This window comes from Rhopilema esculentum, chromosome 4, assembly GCF_057945365.1.
Source record: "Rhopilema esculentum isolate cy_ngs chromosome 4, ASM5794536v1, whole genome shotgun sequence".
NCBI lineage: Eukaryota > Metazoa > Cnidaria > Scyphozoa > Rhizostomeae > Rhizostomatidae > Rhopilema > Rhopilema esculentum.
In genome coordinates, this window is record NC_142818.1 from 11,648,369 (window position 1) to 11,669,579 (window position 21,211).

General features: G+C 38.0%; 2 protein-coding genes across 2 annotated transcripts in view; one reads left to right on the top strand and one right to left on the bottom strand.

The window, feature by feature from the left end:
* The window catches only part of LOC135690980 (uncharacterized), a 109,864-nt gene extending 92,272 nt beyond the window's left edge, over window positions 1-17,592 (bottom strand). Inside the window, exon 1 of the mRNA XM_089116004.1 lies at window positions 17,413-17,592. Coding sequence (XP_088972130.1) covers window positions 17,413-17,487 — 75 coding nt within the window. The 5' untranslated portion in view covers window positions 17,488-17,592. The remainder of the gene's footprint in view (window positions 1-17,412) is intronic.
* LOC148960429 (uncharacterized) lies at window positions 4,903-8,560 on the top strand. The gene has a single exon (XM_089116011.1). The coding sequence runs from the start codon at window positions 5,337-5,339 to the stop codon at window positions 7,836-7,838; it is 2,502 nt and encodes an 833-aa protein (XP_088972137.1). The 5' UTR covers window positions 4,903-5,336; the 3' UTR covers window positions 7,839-8,560.
* Window positions 17,593-21,211: the final 3,619 nt, after the last annotated feature.

Sequence of the window (21,211 nt, forward strand, 5' to 3'; positions counted from 1 at the left end):
GCACTCGCACAAATGTTTTTCTCTATCGTAAAGATATACTCCAAATGTATTGATTAGGATATTTTACGACAACGCCCGTTCCTCTTTGTCTCGCATTTGTTTGCTACCCCATTTTTCGCACCACTTAAAGTGGAAGCACCATCATAGCATTGGCCATGTACGTTACGGAAGGGTAAGTTCAAACGGCTCTTCAATAACATTTACAAGAGCGTCAGATTTTGTTGATTCAATTTGATGCAATCGAGCAAAATCCTCATTTACCTCCAATTCGTCATTAACATACCTCATGCAAAAAACACATTGCTCCTATCAGTTATTTCTGTTGTTTTTTGAGGAAGTGTTTAAATAGTCCAGTGATCCGTTTTGGATTTAAGTCGAGATCACAGTAAAACAGTGGGTAGCAGTGGACACAATTTAATAGTAGCCTCCAACATAAAAACTGATCAACATCAAGACAAAAAAAACAACGTTCTAAACACCTGAAAAACACGTAACAAAAGTATACATAAGGTTCTTTTCTTATAGCTATTTCTTGAACACAATGAAATAATCAAGGCGATATTCCTTTTGTTAGTCAATAAGCGATACCGCAGCTTTTTTGTTAGCCAATAAGCGGCACCGCAGCGCAACTATACACAACAGTTTCATCCATCATTATAGTTATAAATTTTGCGTCGTGAAGACGAGAAGTCATCGCTCTCTGAATCTGTAAAGCCATAATTTAAAGAATTTCATTTTGGATCCGATAACTGGCATAGTTGTTTCTAGTTTTGGTCATGTTTTCCTTTATTTCAAGATCATCTTAACCTATTAGTTTTATGATCTGATAGAAATTTGATTCTTCAATCAATACTTGAAGAGGCAATCCTTGTCTGCCCATCATTCTTAATGTGGTCACTGTCTTAAAAAAATCTGCGATTCTTTTGCTTCTCAGCAGTCAATGATCTTTCTAATTGTTCTCCAATTAACTGTTCTGCAATATTAGTTTTCTCATTTGGAAGCACGAGAATGACTTGGGTAGCATCCCGGTGACATGCACTTGTTTCATGACTTTCGAACTTTTCTAAAGCCACTTTCAAGCTCTTGAAACCAGTCTTTATGAAGGCGAGTTCTGAATAAGGAGCATCAAGTTTTCCTTCTTTGCAGGCAGTTACACAGGTTTGGCAATAGGCAAGATCTTTGTGCTCATCGTGATGAATCCATTGTAATATTTGAAACCAGGAGTGTTGAAAAGATCTTTGGCGACCTGCAATATCACATTTTGGGAAAGCAATAATCTGTGCCTTACTGACTGGCTAGTTCTCCTATGTCTGGAAAGGAGAGAGTATAGTAGGAATATGTGTCGTATTTACCCAAGTGTTTACGGTGTCGATGTCGGTACTAAATCCACTGCGGAATGGTCCGTCGGTGCCTTTGGTTGCTCTTTTAAATAACCCAGTTACCAAGTCCCCATGGATGGCAAGGGACGGGAAAATTCAAGTGACGAAAGTGAATGGGAAGTATTTGACTTTATGTCTAGCGAGGACTCTTGTGACGAGCGGCTACCTTAGACCATTTTTTATTGGTCAGGTATGTTTTTACATAGTTTGTTTCTATTACGGATCTTAGTGCTACCCGTAGGTGGGGCCCATGTGATTCTTGCAACTCAGGGAATAGTCAAAACCACTAAAGAATGAAAATCGTACATTTTCTGTAAATTCTTCAAATTAAATAACATTAAACCAACAAGGAAATTTGAAATTCAAAGAAATAGGGGGGCAGAATCAAATGAAAGAAGCTCAATCATGTAAAGCCCACGATTTGTAGCAAAAAGTGTGCTTTAAGATAACTGTAATAGAAGCAAAAATCACGCTTGTTATTCATTTTTGGCTCACTTTTGTCAGTTCATCTGAGACAGACAAACATACCATTAGAATTATACGACGTTACCCCCTGATTAACTGCAACTTTAAACGCCTATAACTTTGAAACCGTACGTTTTAGGGCTATGGTTCTTTGATAAAGTCGGAATAACTTTGTAAGAACAATCCAAACATTTATTTAGATTTAAAATTCGAAAAGTTTACCTTTTTCGGACCGTGATTTGTCGCTCGGTCAATTACGTCACTGTCATGTGACAATAACCAATTTTCCAAAATGTCCCAACTCGGAATCTTGATCCCTTATATATATACTTTCATTCTAAGCATTAAAAGTTTTGGTTACCTAGATCCTTAGACTGTAGTGGAAAATTCCATGCCTATTATTTTCCCTATCAGTGGCGTAAATAGCGGTTAGACTTGCCATGCCGACTATCGATTTCCAGAGATAGAATTTTGCAAACATATCTATGGTGTGTTCAGGTGTGTCCTATTCTGATAATGTAAAAATACACTAATTCGACTTACGGTCTCAATGTGAAAAATTCTTTAAAATCTTTTATACAAAGCTTTTGACCTTGGACTTGGATTGAGAGCAATGATTTCGTTATGTTATTGCTCACGATGTGGATTTTTTGACGACATAAGGATAACAATTTTAATAAGGGATTTGACCGTCATTAGCAACTGGGGGGGGGGGGGTAAAGTTTCACCCGGAATAATTTTTGCTGTCAAATCCCACTGGTTTCCACTTTAAGTTAACGAGAGATAATTCTGAGTTAAATTGAAAATTAACTCATGCTCTATGTAAACTTGAGATATGCGTTTGGTGAATACAACCACTTGGAACAGGAACTTTGAATGTGAACATGTTTCTCTTATTTCACAATTGATTTTCTTTTTGAGTAAAGAAAACGGTTTTCATCATCTAGAGTAACGCTCAGTGCAAGTGCGTTGTGTAAGAACCTCAGGGTAAATGGTAGCACATTCCTCTTCCATACATGAACTCACGTTAACTCATAGATTTACAAGATTTACAAGATTTCAAAAAACAACATGAAAAATTATATCCGGCCCAAAATAATGGCGATAAAACCAAATCTGAGCTTAAGAAATCGTATGAATAGATTTGGAGAAATGTCCAAAACGAGGCCATAAATCGAATTGGTGTATAGCTCAATATTGGTCGCCTTTTGAGCCGTAAGGTTCCACGCAAGAATATGGTGCCCTCCGAAGGCGCTCTTCTATTGTTGGGTATGACTTAAACATAGGATCAATTTAGCATAGGATCAAGTTAGTTTTAATAAATCGTGTTTGGGCATAACTATTGAATCAGATTATTGATAGTGAATATTTGCCCAGAGTTTCTTACAATTTATCTGAAAAGAGGGGGTGCTCTATCCTCGACTAGGTTAGTTATTGAGAGAATTCCTCCTTAAGAATTCCTATTCATACAAATCCTCTGGTGTCATGTATCTTTATCCCTTTATGTGTGTTTTGTCTTATAAATTTATATGTAGTTATTTATTATTGTAAGTTTTTAATTTAGAGAGTGTTTGCATGTAGTGGAATTTAAAAATGAATGAATGAACTGAATGAATGAAAAGAATGAACACCGAAGGGTGTATCACTTCCCAACAAGCGTGCAAGTTTTTGCAGAACAAAAGGATATTTTTGAGAGATAATTCTCGAAAATAAAAGGATATTTCCCAAAAGCGTGCGGGATTTTCGTGAAGTTATATGCCCTCCCGAAGGACGCCGGGTCACGGGGGCAGCGGGACAGCTGCCCCCGTTGCCCTAGTGGTTCTGGCGCAGCACGGGGGCAACAAAGTGCCCTTTTAAAGAAGTTGGGCATTTTGGAGTTCCTCTCTTAGCTTGTTCAAAAATTCACTCATGGTCTACAGACATGAGTTTGATGGAAAGTTCAACATCTCTTGGTATCTTCTTCATTAAATCTGGTACAATAACTAAAGAATACTGTTCTTCAGAGGTACCTAATACCGATAATGCTTTTACATGCATATTAACATGTTCATACGACTTTCTTAATCCATCTAAATTTTTAGAATAAGTTACAGCAACAACAGCTTTTAATACAGACATGTGAGAACCCTTCAATACATTAGCTTTACCATATTTATCTTTTAAAATGTCAACAGCAGGCGCATAATTGTCCCCAGTAGTTTGCAAACCCGCAATTGCATGACAAGCAATACCCTTAACAGAAGCCTTAAGGTAAGACATCTTGTAAACATCACACAATGAAGAATTCAAATGAATATTCCTTTCAATAGAGTCCCAGAATTCCATCCAATTCATCATATTCCCATCAAATGACTTCAATTCAAGTTTTGGCAACCTTAATTTACTACTCAAATTTTCCCCTGTATTTATTCTTCCCATTCTTGGTGGATACTGTGGTTGCCAAGGAGGTTGTGGGAAATAATTTTGCATATGGGGGTTAAAAGGTTGCCCCAAAGGTTGGTAAATTGGATATTGTCTTTCAAACCCCCCCAACAGGATACTGGCTGTGTCCTTGTTCATTTTCAAAACTTCCTTCATGAGGTGAAATCATTGAAAAAAGTGTATTAGTAGTGGTAGGCTTACCAGCTGCTTGTCGAGAAGAATCATTCTGTTTCTTCTTTGAACATTTGTTAAGTAACATATCTATTTTTGCATCATATGCAGTGGCGAAGCTAGCGGTCATGCTGGTCATGCTGAGCATGACTAAAAATTTTCAGAGCTAAAGACATTTATTATAATGATTAAAACTTTTCTTTATTGAAAAAGTACCCTCAAAACTCCATTCGTCCAGTTGATTCTTATTATTTCACTACCCTTCCCTACCTTGGTCCCTTGTGATTAGTCATGCTCATTCTGGAGAGCATGACCTGCCATAGGGTTTCTTTCCTCAGAGAGCCCAACCGCTCCTGTGAGTCGGCTGAGTTTCAATGACTTTTCAGTTGGTATCAGAGCATTTTTTAACAGTGTGACTACTGGGGAACGTTCCCCAGTAGGCCCAATGCTTTCCCCAGTAGTGAACACCAAAATCACAGAATTTCCCCAATAGTTGGGGCATTTTCATCTCTCACTTACCTACATATTTATTTTTTGAAAATCAACTTTTAATTCAAGTTTATTGAATTTATAAACTAAACTCAAGATGTGAACGGTTTCCAAAATTGAAAGATAATAAAAGAACCGCCTTTACGAAAACAAACAGAATTTGTTTTTACTCCCAAATGCCTTTGGTGTTTTATTTGGTATTGTTTATAACATCAGGCCCCTCCTCCCCTTTGTTGTTCTGTTCTTTTTCCGTTCAGGTTTTCTGTCCTCTCGTGTGAAAGTAAAACAGATGTTGCGGATGTCGGCTTTCATTCACCCCCTTGTGTAATTCCTTTGTCTCAATCGAACCTATGTCGTCATTCTGACGCTCTTTGTTTAAATGTGTGATCATTGACAGAACATTCGCTATATATGTATATCAAGGTCAAGGAAAAGTTTAGAAATATTCATTCGCAATTGATTTTCGCAATTGCAACGAAGAGCAAAACGAAACGAAAACAGAAATGTGGAAACGATAAAAGAAACGAAAACAAGAAGAAAGCGTTAGTTGCAGCAGCATTGGCCCCAGGACAGAAATCATTGGTTGGAATGTTTTCCCAACAAACTGTGAAACCCTCATCGTCGATATCCAAGGAATCAATTGAAGCCCCTGAAGTTGTGCACGTTGGGGAAGAAAAATTTGCTTCCAGTTCGAAAGAAAAGAATGAGCAAAATGACAAACAAAACGAAATCAAGCAGCCTGAAAGCAAAGAAGGTGAGGCGAATTCGATGTGGTACAAAGGGAAGAAACTTGACTCAAGCTGGTTAATTTTGTCAGAGTGCTGTCTTAAAATTCATACAGAAATGAAAAACAAGAAGCGACGCCAGGTAATGACATGTGAGTTGTGTAAGAAATACGAGGAACAGGTTGTAAAATTCTCTGTCAATGGACGCCTGCCTATGGCATCTGGAGTACGAATTGAATGGAAAGAAAAACTGAAATGGGTTATAGATCATTTAGAGTCGCCTTCGCACAATGAATCCAAAAGGTTGAAGGAGCACGAAGATACATGGAGGAGTATGTCAACAGATCATCAATGGGTGAGGATGATTGAAAAACACAAGAAAGAAACTTTGGAATTTCTTCTTAGATTGGCTGTGGATGTCTACAATGACTGCAGAGCCGAAACACTAAGTGCAAGAAGTTGGCCATCAAGATCTCTTTCTTTCGAGCATAGCAATAATTTAATGCGAGTTTTTCAATCAGAAGGGTGGGATGCTGATTTTGTTGGTTTCGAGAAGTCAAGCTTTTATCATTACCGAGATCCCGTCACCTATGCTGAAATGAGAAATATTGTTGTTAAATTTGAAATGGAAAAAGTTGCAGCTGAATTGAAAAACTGCATTTGTTATTCCTTACAAATTGATGGAAGTTCTGATAGACAGCAAATCGACTCCAAGTTCATAACAGCAAGGTATGTGCCAATCGATGAAGTCTGCGTTAAAACTGTATTTCTTGGAGTTGCAAGCAGTGACAGGGGTGGTGCTGCTGGACTGTTAGACTCACTGATCAGTTGTTTGGAATCGGTGAACGTAGACACAGAAAAACTGGTTGGCATTACGACTGATGGGGAAAGTGCCAATACAGGAAAGAAAGGAGGTCTCTGGAAATTGCTGAAAGATCATGTTGGCAGGGACATTCTGACTGCTTGGTGTGTATGTCATAGATCAGATTTGGCTCTAGAATCTTTGCAAGCAGAAGTGCCTGAGCTGCCGATCTGGTTGAGCAATTTGCTAGCTTTGGTCAACATTTTTAGAACATCTCCACGAAGAACGAAAATACTTCATCAAGAAGATGAACGTTGCTTGACGTTCCCAAAACATTATGAGGTTAGATTTGCGCCGCACACACTTAATCTGATCAGGGCTGTTTTGCATAATCTTAAGGCAGCTACGAAAGTGTGGGAGAAAATGGTAAGTGGTGAAATCGCATCAGATAAAAAAGAATGTGCCATGGCACGTGGTTTTATGCAAAAATGGAATGCTACTTCGCAGCAACTATGGCTGACAACACTTATGTACAATTTATGCAAGATATTTGAAAGGCTTCAAAAGATATTTCAAAAATCATACCTCATACTACCAGACGTCATAACAGCAAGGGACGCCAGTGTCGAAAACCTCAAGATTATGGATCAAATGCCTATTCCAGGTGGTAAAGAAGAAGATCATTTAAGGAAATTGCAAGAAGACAGCGCAAATAACGAAGCAGAGCAATGTAGGAGAAAAACGGGAAATCATTTTGTCACTGCGATGAGAAGAGACAACAAGGCAGTTAGAAATGAAGTTGTAAAATCTGCCATCAACTTCCTGCATGAGCGAATGAACATAGAAAATGACGGAACAATAAATAGTCTGAAGACAGTGCTGGAAGCTAAATCACCAAAAGTGTTCATAACATCCAGCAGAGAACTTGTGTCACAAATGTTTGGTAGCCAAGTGATTAAACAATTTGTTTCTGATGTTTGTTCTTCGTGGGGCAAGATTTCTGAGGTGAAGACGGTTGATGTTGAAGACACGGGAACTGTGTACGCCCTTAAATTGAGAAAAATGACGCAAGCCAGTCAGGGCATCATGAAAAAGTTTCTGGCATCTTTCTTCACACTGACCCCTCACAGCATGGCGACTGAAAGAGAAGTCTCGCATTACAACAACATCAAAAGTGTGAAACGATCATCCTTGCATCAAGGGACGATCAATGGTGTAATGAACATATCTCTAAATGGGATAGGCACTGCCTATTATGATCCAAGACCGGCTGTGTTCACGTTTTTAAAGAAGAAAGACAGGCGAAATGCACAGCCTTGCAGTGAGCTTTACAAACAAAGAGATTTTGTCAGAAAGTTTTTTCAAAGTGACAATGGCTGTCTTTAGTTTACTATTATATGTTTGTGCTGTGGCTAAAAACTTGTAACTACGAAAATTCATTAATTAAAACAGTGTTTTTTACAGCGGCATATACCTGTGTGCTTCTTTTGGCTATTACACTTTTGGGCCCTTTTTGCAAATTTTCCCCAGTAGTTGAAATTCCTTAAAAAATGCCCTGGTTGGTATCCCTGCGGTAAGTCATGCTAATTTGGAATAGCATGACCTCGTCATTATAATCATAAACCTAGCACTGATTTGATTGGCTGAATTCTATCTTGCGCATGCTATCTTGGCCCGTTTTGGACCCCAAGTCATGCTCATTTTTTTCAGCATGACCGACCTAAATCTCCCATACATGAAGTATCTAAGGTCAACTTGTGAGCTGAGAAACATTGCTGCAAGGGAGTGGGGAAATTCAATCGAAGCTATTTCCGAGAGATATATTGTTTATTAACTGCTACAGGGATCACTTGCGTGTGGCTGAGCAAGGTAATTGTAAACCAAAATTGTGATTGAAAACCAAAGACCGACCCTTATCGATGGAGAATCCTACCATTGCGTTGCTGATCATACCATAACTTGTTGCTGATGGACGAACTTGTACCCTGAAACTTGCCTGTGTATTCAGTATTTCACCAAAACCTCTTGCTCATGGAATTGTACTCTTGAAAATTTCCTGTTTTGTCAAAATCACACAATAACCTGTTGCTGATGGATGGAATTTTACATGATGGATGGAAATTGCCTGTCCATTCTATCTGGTTTATTCAATATTACAACCTTACTTGTTGCTGAGAGGGACGAAATTGTACTTTGAAAACTTGCCTGTTTATTCAATTTTTCACCAAGACCTGTTGTTGATAGAAAGAATTGTGCTCTTAAAAATTTCTTGTTTAGTCAATATTACAACATAACTTGCTGTGTATAAAATAAAATTCAAATTGCATCTTGCAATTTGCCTGTTATTTAATATTACACCATAACTTGTTGCTGATAAATGAAATGGTACCCTGAAATTTGCCTGCATTCAATATTACACCAGCTCTTTTTTTGATAAATGAAATTGTACTCTTATATTTCCTTGTTTATTCAATACTACACCATAACTTTTGTTGATAAATGAAATTGTACCCTTAAATTTGCTTGTTTATTCAATATTACTCTATAACTTTTGTTAATACATGTATGTAATTTGCATTGTACCCTATGCAATGCAAATGTATTGTACCCTGTAATTTGCCTGTTATTTAATATTACACCATGACTTGATGCTGATAATGAAATTGCACTTTGGAACTTGCCTGTTATTGGATATTTGACTATAATTTGCTGATGGATAGAATTTAGAAATGATTTTTAATCACACTATATATGTAGCTTCCACACAGCCAACCTTCTCAGTGCAGTTTGATTTCCCCAGGGCTTTCAGTTGCCAGGAAAACTATGGGGTTTCTTAAACATGGAAGATCAAAGTTATAGGAAAGCCCTTGATGTTGGGCTTGGACTTAACTTGTTGATGTTTATGGCATGTTACACCTTAAATACAGGGGTCAAAACTTTTTGTATATGCTAAACAGTACTATCCTTGATACATTTGTTTTAGATATGTAAAAATTAAGCTTATAAAATTGAAGCTAAGTGTAAAATTCTGAACCAAGAAACAAGCATCCCACAATTCCCTGTATCATAAACAAGGGAGGGCCTACCTATCACTGAGGGCTTATCTTGCCTAATTCATCTTAATTCAGAAACATCAAAAAAAGTGTCAATAATTAATAGTAAGAGAGTGGATATTTGTTAACCCCTTGCTGATTTGAATAAGCTCATTTATCAAAAGTTTAGATTTTGAAAAATATTTGTAGATATAATACTCTCTCATCTGCAATGTTTTTCCAGTATGATCAGTAGTGTTTGTTGGGGGTTTTCAAATGCACAATTTTTCAAAAACATTGTCCCAAAGATATTTCCAAAACACAACATTGGAGAATGGGGTGGAAAGAACATTTAGATGTTGAAGTCCTTGACATCATTGATTGCGATCTAAACAAGAGCTATTTGATTCAATATACTAAAAAGGGCGTTACCCCCCTTTTCCGAGCATCTATAGGGTGTGGTTGAGTGTAATTTTCCTGAGGGCGTAGCCCCCAGACCCACATCCCCTTTTAGACCAGGCTACAGTGGCGGTAGGTGCCACCCCAGGGCGGAGAAATTCAAATGGATATTTCCAGGTAGCTATTGGTCTGGTTACTTGGAAAAGTGATGGTGAACGGGGAATTGTTGGGGTTTAAGGGGTAAATACGGGGGGTTAAAGTTCGTCATATTAGCATATTACCTCTGCGGAGGAGCCACTGTTTTGTTTACGACTTCAGAGCATGGCAAGTGCTTGTTATCATAAAAAAGTAATCTAGAGGGAGTCTTTTAGAGCCCCTTTATCAAATTCCGACATATTGCTACATTTAGAGTCGTCACGTGACCAATTTTTACCCCTTACCATATTTGGAAAATGAGCCTTTTCTAACAGAATACCTGAAATTTTTTTGTTTAATACTCTTAAATGTTACAATAATGTACAAATCAGCAAGAATATTCTACAACCGAGATGTTGTTGATAGATACCCTAAATAACTTTGAGTTTATGACTGTTTTTAACTATGTGTAGAATAATGGTTGCGAAGACATGATAATTTATTAGGTCCGTCTGATTTCATGCGCATTTGGTTATTACGTGATGACTCCACATCTCCTTCAGATGCTGGGCAACTTTTTTCGCAATTCATCGCTTTGAAAATATTTGTACAAATAATAACACAAATATGTAACGCAATGGACTCAAGAAATCACGGAAATACGTAGCAGAACAAAAAGACCTGTGTGCATCATTACCAAGAAGGAATTGTTTTGCTCTAAGCGTCATTTTCAGTATTTAAGTTGTTATTTTCGCTCTGAAAATTGGATACTCTGTGTACCTTTAAAGTATTGAGGAGGTCCTGTTTTATTTATATTTTTAAACATGCAAGGCCTAAGCTGTATTGTTCATTACCCGAGCAAAGATTGTCTGTACAGTATTATTAAAGATTTGTCTGACATCAATAAAGATAAAATTGCAAAGGCTACTCGTTTACGACTTGGTGGCAAAAATCTCCACGAAGAACAATGCAGCTCCATTTCTGACGAGGTTGATCCAAATAAGCACGGAGTTCACTTAGAACCTTGTTATAAAAAATTTACAAAGATCCTGTCCCATGAGAAATTCCTCGCAGAAACTAGCACTGAAGCTATTCAGCGTCCACAAACACTAAAGACTGCAGCTACTCAGAGACAAGATGTTTATCTCCAGATGTGTAATTTTTGCCAAAAGTACCGGGTAAGGAGGTAACAGAAACATCATGTACCAATAACGATCACGACGAAGCAGGCCGAACTAACGTAAAATAAGCTGCTGAAGCCAATATCGATCAGAACATTTATTATGAAATTAAAGATGTTGATCTCATAGCTAAAGAATTTTAATACCATGAATTCTGCTACAAAGAGTTTACAAGGAAAAAGAAACGCTTTAACTCGGCATCTATCGAAAAAAGTTGTTGTACGCTCTCCATCCTCAGACATCGACATCTTGGTAATTTTATTAAGTATTATTAAAGAGCAAAGTCAAGTATATCTCGATTTTGAAGTTGTTTTGAATAGAAAAGGACTATTTTTGTCTGATATTGAGATGGAAGATGGTTTGAAGAAGTGCCTGATAGGCTTTCATGCATTCACAGGGAATGACTATGTGTCATCTTTTTTCCACAAAGGGAAATCAGAATGTTGGGAGGTGGTCCAGAAGAACAACAGATTTGTTAACACATTTTCGCTACTAGGGCAGGTATGATAACTTGATGAGCAAATATTTGTTAACCTTGAAGAATATGTTTGCCATTTATATGGATACCGGCAAAAAAATGTCAATGATGTGAGGAAAAAAATATTTGACAAGAAGTATGTAAGGCAAGACAAAGCCATAGACATTTCACTCTTGCCTCCATGTCAATCATCACTGAGGCTACACATATTGCGATCAAACATCATTGCAAAGATTTGGAAGTCATCGGGTGAAAGGTCCATAAATTTGACAGATCTTTCTACTTTTGGCTGGAAAGGGAACCTGACTATAGACTGGCAACGACAAGCATTTCCAGACGAACTGACTGACTTGTTCCTGGATCTTGAAGAAGACGTGACCTTTGGAGATGATAAAGAAAGTGAAAATGAAGCCTACAATGGATAAACATTGACAAATGCAGGTATCTTTGCCTTAACTTGCATCTTTTAACATTTAAGAGTATCAACCAAAAGAATACGTGGTACAAAGAATAGAACAAAGGTATTCTGTTAAAAGAGCTCACCTTCCAAATATGGTAAGGGGTAAACATTGGTCACGTGACTACTCTTATTGTAGTAATATGTCGGAATTTAAAGAAGAAGCTCTAAAAGACTCCCTCTAGATCAGTTTTTTTATGATAACAAGCACTTGCCTAGCTCTGAAGTCGTAAACAAAACAGTGGCTCCTCCGCAGAGGTAATATGCTAATATGACGAACTTTAACCCCCGTATTTACCCCTTAAACCCCAACAATTTCCCGTTCACCATCACTTTTCCAAGTAACCAGACCCATAGCTACCTGAAAATATCCATTTGAATTTCTCCGCCCTGAGGTGGCACCTACCGCCACTGTAGCCCGGTCTATTTCTGTCCCATACAAAGCATGACCATTGACTTAAGGCCAGCTTCGCCACTGATCATATGAACGACTTGTTGTGTACTCTCTTACCAATTCTGTCTTAAAATCCATCTCTTCATTATCTCTTGAATTTCCTTCGACACTGATTTTATATCCATCAACATAGGCTCTACAATCAGCTTTAACTCCATTATTCTTTACTCGATTTGATCAACAATACCATCATCAATTTCCGAAATATCCTTTAACTCAAAAATAAAATCTTTCATTGCCACCATTATCAGTTCCCGTTCTCTAATAAGAACTTCTAACTGATTATTGATTATTTAAGCTATCTTCTGGCCTATCAATACCATAACTATCCATTTTTTGTTATGATTCATCGCCTCGCCTCTTACGCCAGCGCCAGTTTCTTCGTCGTTATTATCGTCGTTGATCCCATTGCTTCTAGCACTCCACTTCTCAAAATCATAACACGGATATCCAATGTCCCGTCGGAGGTGCCAATGTGTCGTAAAATATCCAAATCAATACATTCGGATAATATCTTTACGATAGAGAAAACATTTGTGCGAGTGCAAGCTATATCGATCAACAAAAAACTATCCACTATCACAAAACATAGGGGCCCAATGGCTATGTACGAAGAAGATGTCCGGTACATAATATGAAATCAGTAAAGAGCGGTAGCAATAAGGATTAGGCTTTTCTATGAGGATGTTCATAAAGATTAAATATCAGAATATTGCGTCTGAGCAAGAATTTACTCTCGTTGGCATTGTCATTGACGGTGGAGTAGGATCTCTTGGGCTGATTCGTTTTAATTTTCCGTAAAAGCTATATTTATTTTTTCAGTCCTAGAGCGGGCTTATTTGAGAGGGGGGCGTTCGAAAGAATCAACATCAGTATCCTCTTCACCGCCCGCACAAGGAAATCTTTACATTGGCCGTATTTAATGAACATCTTCTTATCATCATCACACCAATCAAGAGAACCACTCAATGCGCATCAGGCCCGTAGCCAAGGGGTGAAATGGACAGTGGCGTCACCAGCTCATAGAAACTGGGATGGACAAGAACAAAATTTCTTGTCCACGCCCTTCAGACTCTTGGAAAATTTTTTTTTAGTATTTTTTATCTTTATTGGAATTTTTGGACAAGCAACTTTTTCAAGCAGCATTTTTCGTAACGGTTTTTAATGGGGGTTTTTCGTTGTTTTCATTGGATTGCCATGGCAATTTGAGTCAAGATAATACTGATGGAAGAAAAATTGCCTATTGAGGTCACTTTTTATCCATGAAGAATTTAAGGAAGTGCCTGACGCTCAAAAACCCAAAAAACTTTCGCTGCCATGCAAAAACTTGAAAAGAAAACTTGCTGCAACGTTTGCCTGCAACAGGTCTGTGGAGTTTTCCGCCCCTACTCCACAGGCCTGGCTACGAACTTGATCCGCCTGTTTTCTTTGTTCGACATCGGGGGCTTAATAGAGAGAGGGCTTAATAGAGAGGGGGCTTAATAGAGCTTTTACGGTATGCCAATTTACAATGATTTACAGAGATTCATGATCATTTGAATTGATTCACGATGACCTTGGCAGATTTATTATGACTTCATGATGATTCTCGATCACTTACAATGATTCACGATTATTAACACTGCTTCATGATGATTAATGCTGGTTCACAACCATTTGCATCCATTTACAATAGTTCAGGATTATGCAGAGATATCGCAAACTTGAAGATATTATTGTTTCATTTGTAGTTTTATAGTTAGAAAAAGTGGCTCATGATCACTATAGTAAGGCCCTGTTCACACGATACCGGATTCATTTCGTATCGGATCGCTTTTCATATCGGATAGGCCTTCTGTTCACACGATGACACTTGAATCCGATACGCTCCGTATCGTTTTTGCGTAGTCAAACCATTCTGCTGTGAATGTGCAATGGAAACATATCGGATCGCTTTTGAGCTCGTGTGAACGCATGAATCCGATATGGATTTGCTCTGGAACCTCTGTTTCGAAAAAGCAGCTTCGTTTTTGGGGTTTCTAAAAACAGTTTGGCACTCTTTTCAAAACACAAAATGACAGGCATATCATATCAGGCATATCAGATATCAGGCATATCATGTCTGCTACAGTTTAAGTCATCACAATTTATGTTATCACAGATCTCACCTCATATATAACTTGAGACAGACTTTACATGTTATAAAAGATGCTCTACCGATTACATTTCAAACTATATTTTTATCAAATTTCTGTTAAAAGTTGTTCAAGGTAAACTTGAGAGTTTGTTTTGCTCAGAGGAAGCAAAAATTCGTCCAATTCATCAGAGGAAGTGTTGAGGATCCTCCGAGCACAAGACCATTCCCTCAATCAAAAAGCCAACCCGTCTGAGCAGGGCTCGGGGGGGGGGGGGGTGGTTACGCTAATTGGTTTTGAAGTACGGGACATGCCATTATTTTGGGGGTACCTTTTTTCTGAAAAGGGCAGAAATTTGGGTATCAGTTTTTGAAATATGTGCGGAATTATGGGTACCTTGCAAGAAACATGCAGAATTTTGGGCATCATATTGAGAAATATTGCAAAATTATTTGGGAAATTTAGCATTAACGAAATGAATGTCCAGTTAGAAATGGAAGTATGAAATATGTTGGAATTATTATGATTTTTGGGAAAAGGACATACAAAATTTGTTTGATGATTGTTGTGGCTTGAGAAATTTTTACTGTCTTGCTGAATTATAGGTATAGTTTTCAAAATGCTCGCAGAATTATGGGTTCAAATTTTGAACTAAAATGGCACATCCCTGTCCAAAACTAGGCTTAGTTTACCCTTGAGGAGCCGGGTGGTGAGATTTTCGCTGTTTACAAGCGACTGTTATGGAGTCATTACGCGTCCTAAATGGATCACCAAAGCAATTACTACTGTTACATTTCTGCTAAATTGCCTAAACGGCAGTTGATTTAGATCAGATTTAGATCGCGGCATCATGACAAGTATAAAAAGGTGAAAAGGTCAGAAAATAATTGAAACAAATGTGATGGCAGTTGTTTTGCCGCGCGGTTTTGAACATGTTTGCTTAGGCCAAGGATTCAGCTCTATATCGCCACTCAACAAGAGGATTTTTACCGCAATGAGCATAAAAACAGCCCAAAAGATATGACAAGGCTACTCAGGCTGACAGAGAATATGTTACCTTCCCATCAAGATGCAAAAGAATCTATTCTTGCCCTGTAACTTGCCAAATCGATTCCCATTGTAAAGCACGTGTATTTCTTCTGGAATCAAGGAGACAGCGAAAGTATCTCATTCTCCTAGACTTCACAAGTCAAATGTAACGTAGAACTTTTCAATAAAAGAGAAATAAACCAATGTTTTGGTGAATATTCAACAACTGGTGATGAACACCGACTCAGGTGATAGCGCTTCGCAAGATTTATCAACACAAGTCTACGACGTGATTTGAGGCGGTTTTTGCACTTTTGAAAAATTGCCCTACCTTCGACACAAACTTTAAACATAACAAAACACAAAAATCGACTGCAGACTATAAAAAAAGTGTAGCAGGTATCGAGAAAAGAAGTTGATGTCTGTTTGGGCGAAAAATTGAAATTTGAAAAAGTTATTTAAGGACAACTGATAAGCGGTTTCGGGAAAACTGCGATTTTGCAAACATTCGGACGCTGAAAATGTTCTGGAATAACTTCTTACCTCTTGCAAAATATAAAAAAGCCATGAACCAGATCATGTTCCATCGATTACATTCCAAATCATATTTTTATCATTTTTCTGCCAAAAGTTATTGAAGGAAAGCCGTTCACAACTCTCACATTTTTCGATTACTTTCGTATAATCTTGAATTTTTATTTATTTGTGAAAATATGAAAACCAGTACAACTATGGTTTTTGTAATGTTTAAAAACAAAATCAGTCCTATATATTTAATTAGTCAGAAGCTATTAAAGGGAAAACCAAAGGGTAGTTTGCATGCCAATCATCTGAATCGTCAGGCCTATGTAAATCAATCGAAGCGAGGTATTGTAAGCGAAGCGAAGCGATGTAAAAAGACATAGGACTCGGGATGGCACCAGAGAAACATGCCACCTAAAGTTCTTTACAGCTTACAGAGTCCTTTGCAACGTCTTCCCAACTGCATTACCAAAAAATACTTTTGAAATGCTTTTGTGCTACATGAAATGTGTAAAGAGAACGGAGGTAAAATTTTCCAATGCGATCTGCCAAGAGAAATGTTCAGTTCATTTGACCGCGGCTTTAAACGATTGCAAGAAAATGACTATAAAGTCCCGGTCAAACAAACTGAACATCGCACTGAGCAATAATCAACATTTGCAAATTTTGCTCTGCCTTGCTCAGCGCGCTGCTCAGTACAATGTGGTCAAGGCTACGCAACGAGAAATGAAAACTTCTCGCAAAACTTTTGGCCTTCTTTATGTTGTCAAAATGGCGAGCTTAACGGCTTTTGTGAGCACAATATCCACCAAAACTCTCAAGATATTTTTGGTGCAAAACTTGAATCTACCGCGCAAGTTAGCCAAGCGTAAGTTTAGCAAAGTTCAGTTGGGTGGTCAAACGAACCGAATTTTACATTGAGCAGCCATGTTGAGCGTTGCTCAGTAAAATGTTAAGTTCGTTTGACCGGGGCTTAAAGAGGTTTTCCAAGTGTATTCTAAGGTAATCAAAAGGGCGTGTCCTTTGCTATGTTTGTTAAATCATTTAATCCACCAACTTTTCTTCCCAGTAAAAGTTCCTATCGTTTGGTCTTCATAACCTTTGTTTTGTTACCGAATTACAAAGTTTAAATCTGAAATATGATGGATTGACTACTCACCGAATCTTCAACTTGACCAGAGGCAGCAACAACGAGCATCAAACAGACGATGGTACTCAAATTCAATTCCATCATCACGTACTTCAAATCCAGTTATTTCCTGTATGTTAGCTACAAAATTTCTGTTGTTGTTCATTCATTCGGACCAGCCTGAAGGCTATGCGCACACTTGGCGTTTGTTGAAGAGTTTGGGTTTATGCTTGCTTGCACAAATGAGCAGGGGCGGTTCCAGACTGTCTCGCCATCCGTACATAAGACAGTCAGCTCAGGGGGTAAATTATGCCTAATTTTGGACCGGTACGTGCCACATTGGTTAAAATTTTGGACCCATAATTCTGCAAATGTCTGAAAAATGTGACCCATAATTCTACAAAACATAATTCTGCGAAATTTTTAAAACACAGGAAAAATCATGAACCAAATTTTGCATGTCCTATGCTCCAAAATCTCAATGTTACACATATTCCATACTTTTATTTCTAACTGGACATTCATTCTGTTAATGCTAAATCTCCCTCCTAATAATTTTGCAATATTTCCTCAATCCTGCATGTTTCTTCAAATGGTACCCATAGTTTCGCACAAATTTCAAAAACTGATACCGATAACTCCGCACTTTTCAGGAAAAAGGTACCCCTAAATAATGGCACGTCTCCGTGCCTTCAAACATGTTAAGGTAACCCCCCCCCCCTCCCCCGAGACAGTCAGATTTTCAGACGTGTGTCGAAAAATTGCCTTTTGTCTAGTGCAAAGTATCGTTACTTTTATTGGCTTGCGCTCAGTGTCTCAGTCAGTATACGTAATCATATGAAAGTCAAGGATCCATGAAGATGATATCGGGGAGATCGCAGGGATCCAGTGTAGTCAGATTTGGGGTGTCCGCAAGGCTGATGGTTTTTTAAAAGTTCTTACAGGCAACAACTAACAAATCATATTGTGCGATTGTGCGGCATCGATGAGACGTACGTTGTGTAAATTCATTATGCTGCCTACCACCCCGAAGGAGCCACATGCAAGACCAGGCATTTTGCATTCAATGTTGTGTGGAAAATTTGTGATCAATATCGTGTTGTGTCTTGAAATAGAGCTTTTGCAAAGAGTGGAAGACCTAATAAATGCAGAGGAGTTCCGAGGGCCAGCTGAGTTAAAACATACAGAACTTGCAAATATTGAAAGGGTTGTCCTGCACAGTGTATTTTCATGAAGAAATACTTGCAGCCTCTTTTCTTTCAAAGAAAGACATGTGGTTCTGCCAATGATATAGAAGCGCCGAAGGCGCTAGATGTCTAACTCACCGGTACGCTGTGAGGCAATTTTGTTTACTTCCGCCATTTCGAATAGTGCCAAAAAGGAACTTGCTCAATACTGAGCCCTTATAAATTTGGTAAAAGTAAGGTTTGATTTCGTTCACTTCTCTTTCGAATATTGATGTGAAATTTGGTGAGTGGCCTTATATTGCACTTAAATTTATGAATTGATGTTAATATTGGAAAAATAAGCCGTCATTCGCAAATTCCAAGCATTGACAGTCGCGGTGCTTGCCTTGGTGTTTTCTGTCTCGTCGAAATTCCAGAAAATAATGATTGATCTGTTTTAAAACCGATCCAGCAACAATGTTTAGCCACTCAATGCATAATCTTCTTAACACATTTGTACAAAGATGTGATTTAGTTACTTTTTCTTTCTTTGTTTTCAGAAACTGCTATGAGATATCTGGGGCCTAACTCTAGAAAAAGCTGAAAATAGGTCATAATTCAATGCTTGGATATTAATAACAGAGTTTAAATATGGTAGCCAATTTTTGATTTTATATAATCATTGATATTCTTATACTGTTTCGAAACCACAATCGTTGCTTGTAATTATTCTTCAGCACAATGCGTCCCTCCCCGCATCTTTAGGCCTATAAAATACCTTCGGGGTACATTTTCACGACAAAGATTACTAATTTGGCCTTACCAAGAGGAAAGAAATTTGATTCATATCAAAGTTCTTTTCTACAAATTCAATTTGACAAACTAAATATCAAACATTCGCTCTTTCCTACTCACTCCATATAAAGCCTGATTTACACGAGACGAATTTTTCGCGCGAAGCGAATTTTTCGCCACGAATTTTTCGCCTGCGAATTCGCTGCGAATTCGAAGTTTAATTTCCACTGGCAAAATTTATTTTGCGAATTCGCCGCGAATAATGCAAATGAACATGGCGTCTTTTCGAAGATTGTTGTTATTAAAAAAGGTTATAATCTTAAAGCTAATTTTGTTGAAAAAGCGAGCAAAAAAGCAAAGAAAGCGGTACTGGGTTCGAAAATTTTATTCAGAACGTCTGCAGAAGGGGGAGTTTCATCTTTTGGTAAGGGACTTACGCTTACATGACCAGGAATACTTCTTTAAATACTTTCGAATGTCGCCAACTACATATGAGGAGCTTTTATTGTTTATTGCAACAAAGATAACGAAACAACGCACAAACATGCGAGATCCTGTTGGTGCAAGTGAGAGGCTTGGAGTAACGTTGAGATTCCTGACTACAGGTGATGCACAGTCTACGATTGCTGCCAGTTTTAGAATGAGCCCCTCGACCATTACTGGCATAATAAGTGAAACGTGCGAGGCAATATGGATTTCGCTAAAAGAAAGAGGTTTTCTCGATGTGCCCTCAAATAGACGCTAGTGGAAAGCCATTGCTAAAGCGTTTGCAAATAAGTGGAATTTCCCCCATGCTCTTGGAGCAATTGATGGAAAACATGTTGTCATGCAGGCACCCTCTAATTCCGGCTCTGAATATTTTAATTATAAAAAGACAAACGTTGCTGAGCATTGTTTTGTTAGCAGTTTGTAATGCAAATTACGAGTTTTTTATGGTGGACATTGGAGACTCGGGAAGGCAAAGTGATGGCAGCGTTTACAATAATAGCAATCTTGGGTACGCCATCGAGCAGGCTACGCTTGATATTCCAGATCCAGAAAGAGTAAGCGAGAACTCAGATAAGGTGCTTCCGTTTGTATTTGTTGCCGATGATGCTTTTGGGTTTAAGAAGCATATGATGAAGCCATACCCAAACAGAAATATCCCCTTGGATCAAAGAATCTTTAATTACAGGCTACCCAGGTCCAGACAGGTTATTGGAAATACATTTGGAATCGCAACCAGTCGTTTTAGAATTTTTCGTAGACCAATAATTGCAAAAGTAGAGAAGGTCATCCAAATTACAAAAGCCGTAGTCGCATTGCATAACTTTCTTATGAGCAAAAGTAATGCTCAAAATGATTTAAACTATTGTCCTCCAAACTATACGGATACAGAAGGACCTTGTGGGTTTAGGCCAGGTGATTAGAGGCAGGAAAACACTACCAGCTCTGCGCTTGAATCAATACCCCAGATATCCTCTAATAATTATTCACGAGAGGCAAAATAAGTAAGAGACGACTTCAAGGAGTATTTCTGCTCACCAGCAGGCTCTGTTGACTGGCAAGTCGATATGGTAACAAGAAAATACTAAAATCATTTAACTTTATAATTTAACTTTATACATCTGCATATATCTAATATATTTCTTATCAATTATGTAACGTTTTAACATTAGTAAACTTCAGTAATTATTATTATTATGTTCAGCTAGATCTTTGATTATGTTGCGTGTTAATGTCACATGTTTGTTTGTCGCGCTGTTGTGTTAGTAACTCCCTTTCCGGGAAATGTGCGTCACTGTCATCGTGTTGTGTGATGTTTCACAGTGTTCCTTTGTTGTGTTTTAATATAATGTAATCCTAGTTAGAATAATTTAGTCTTGCTG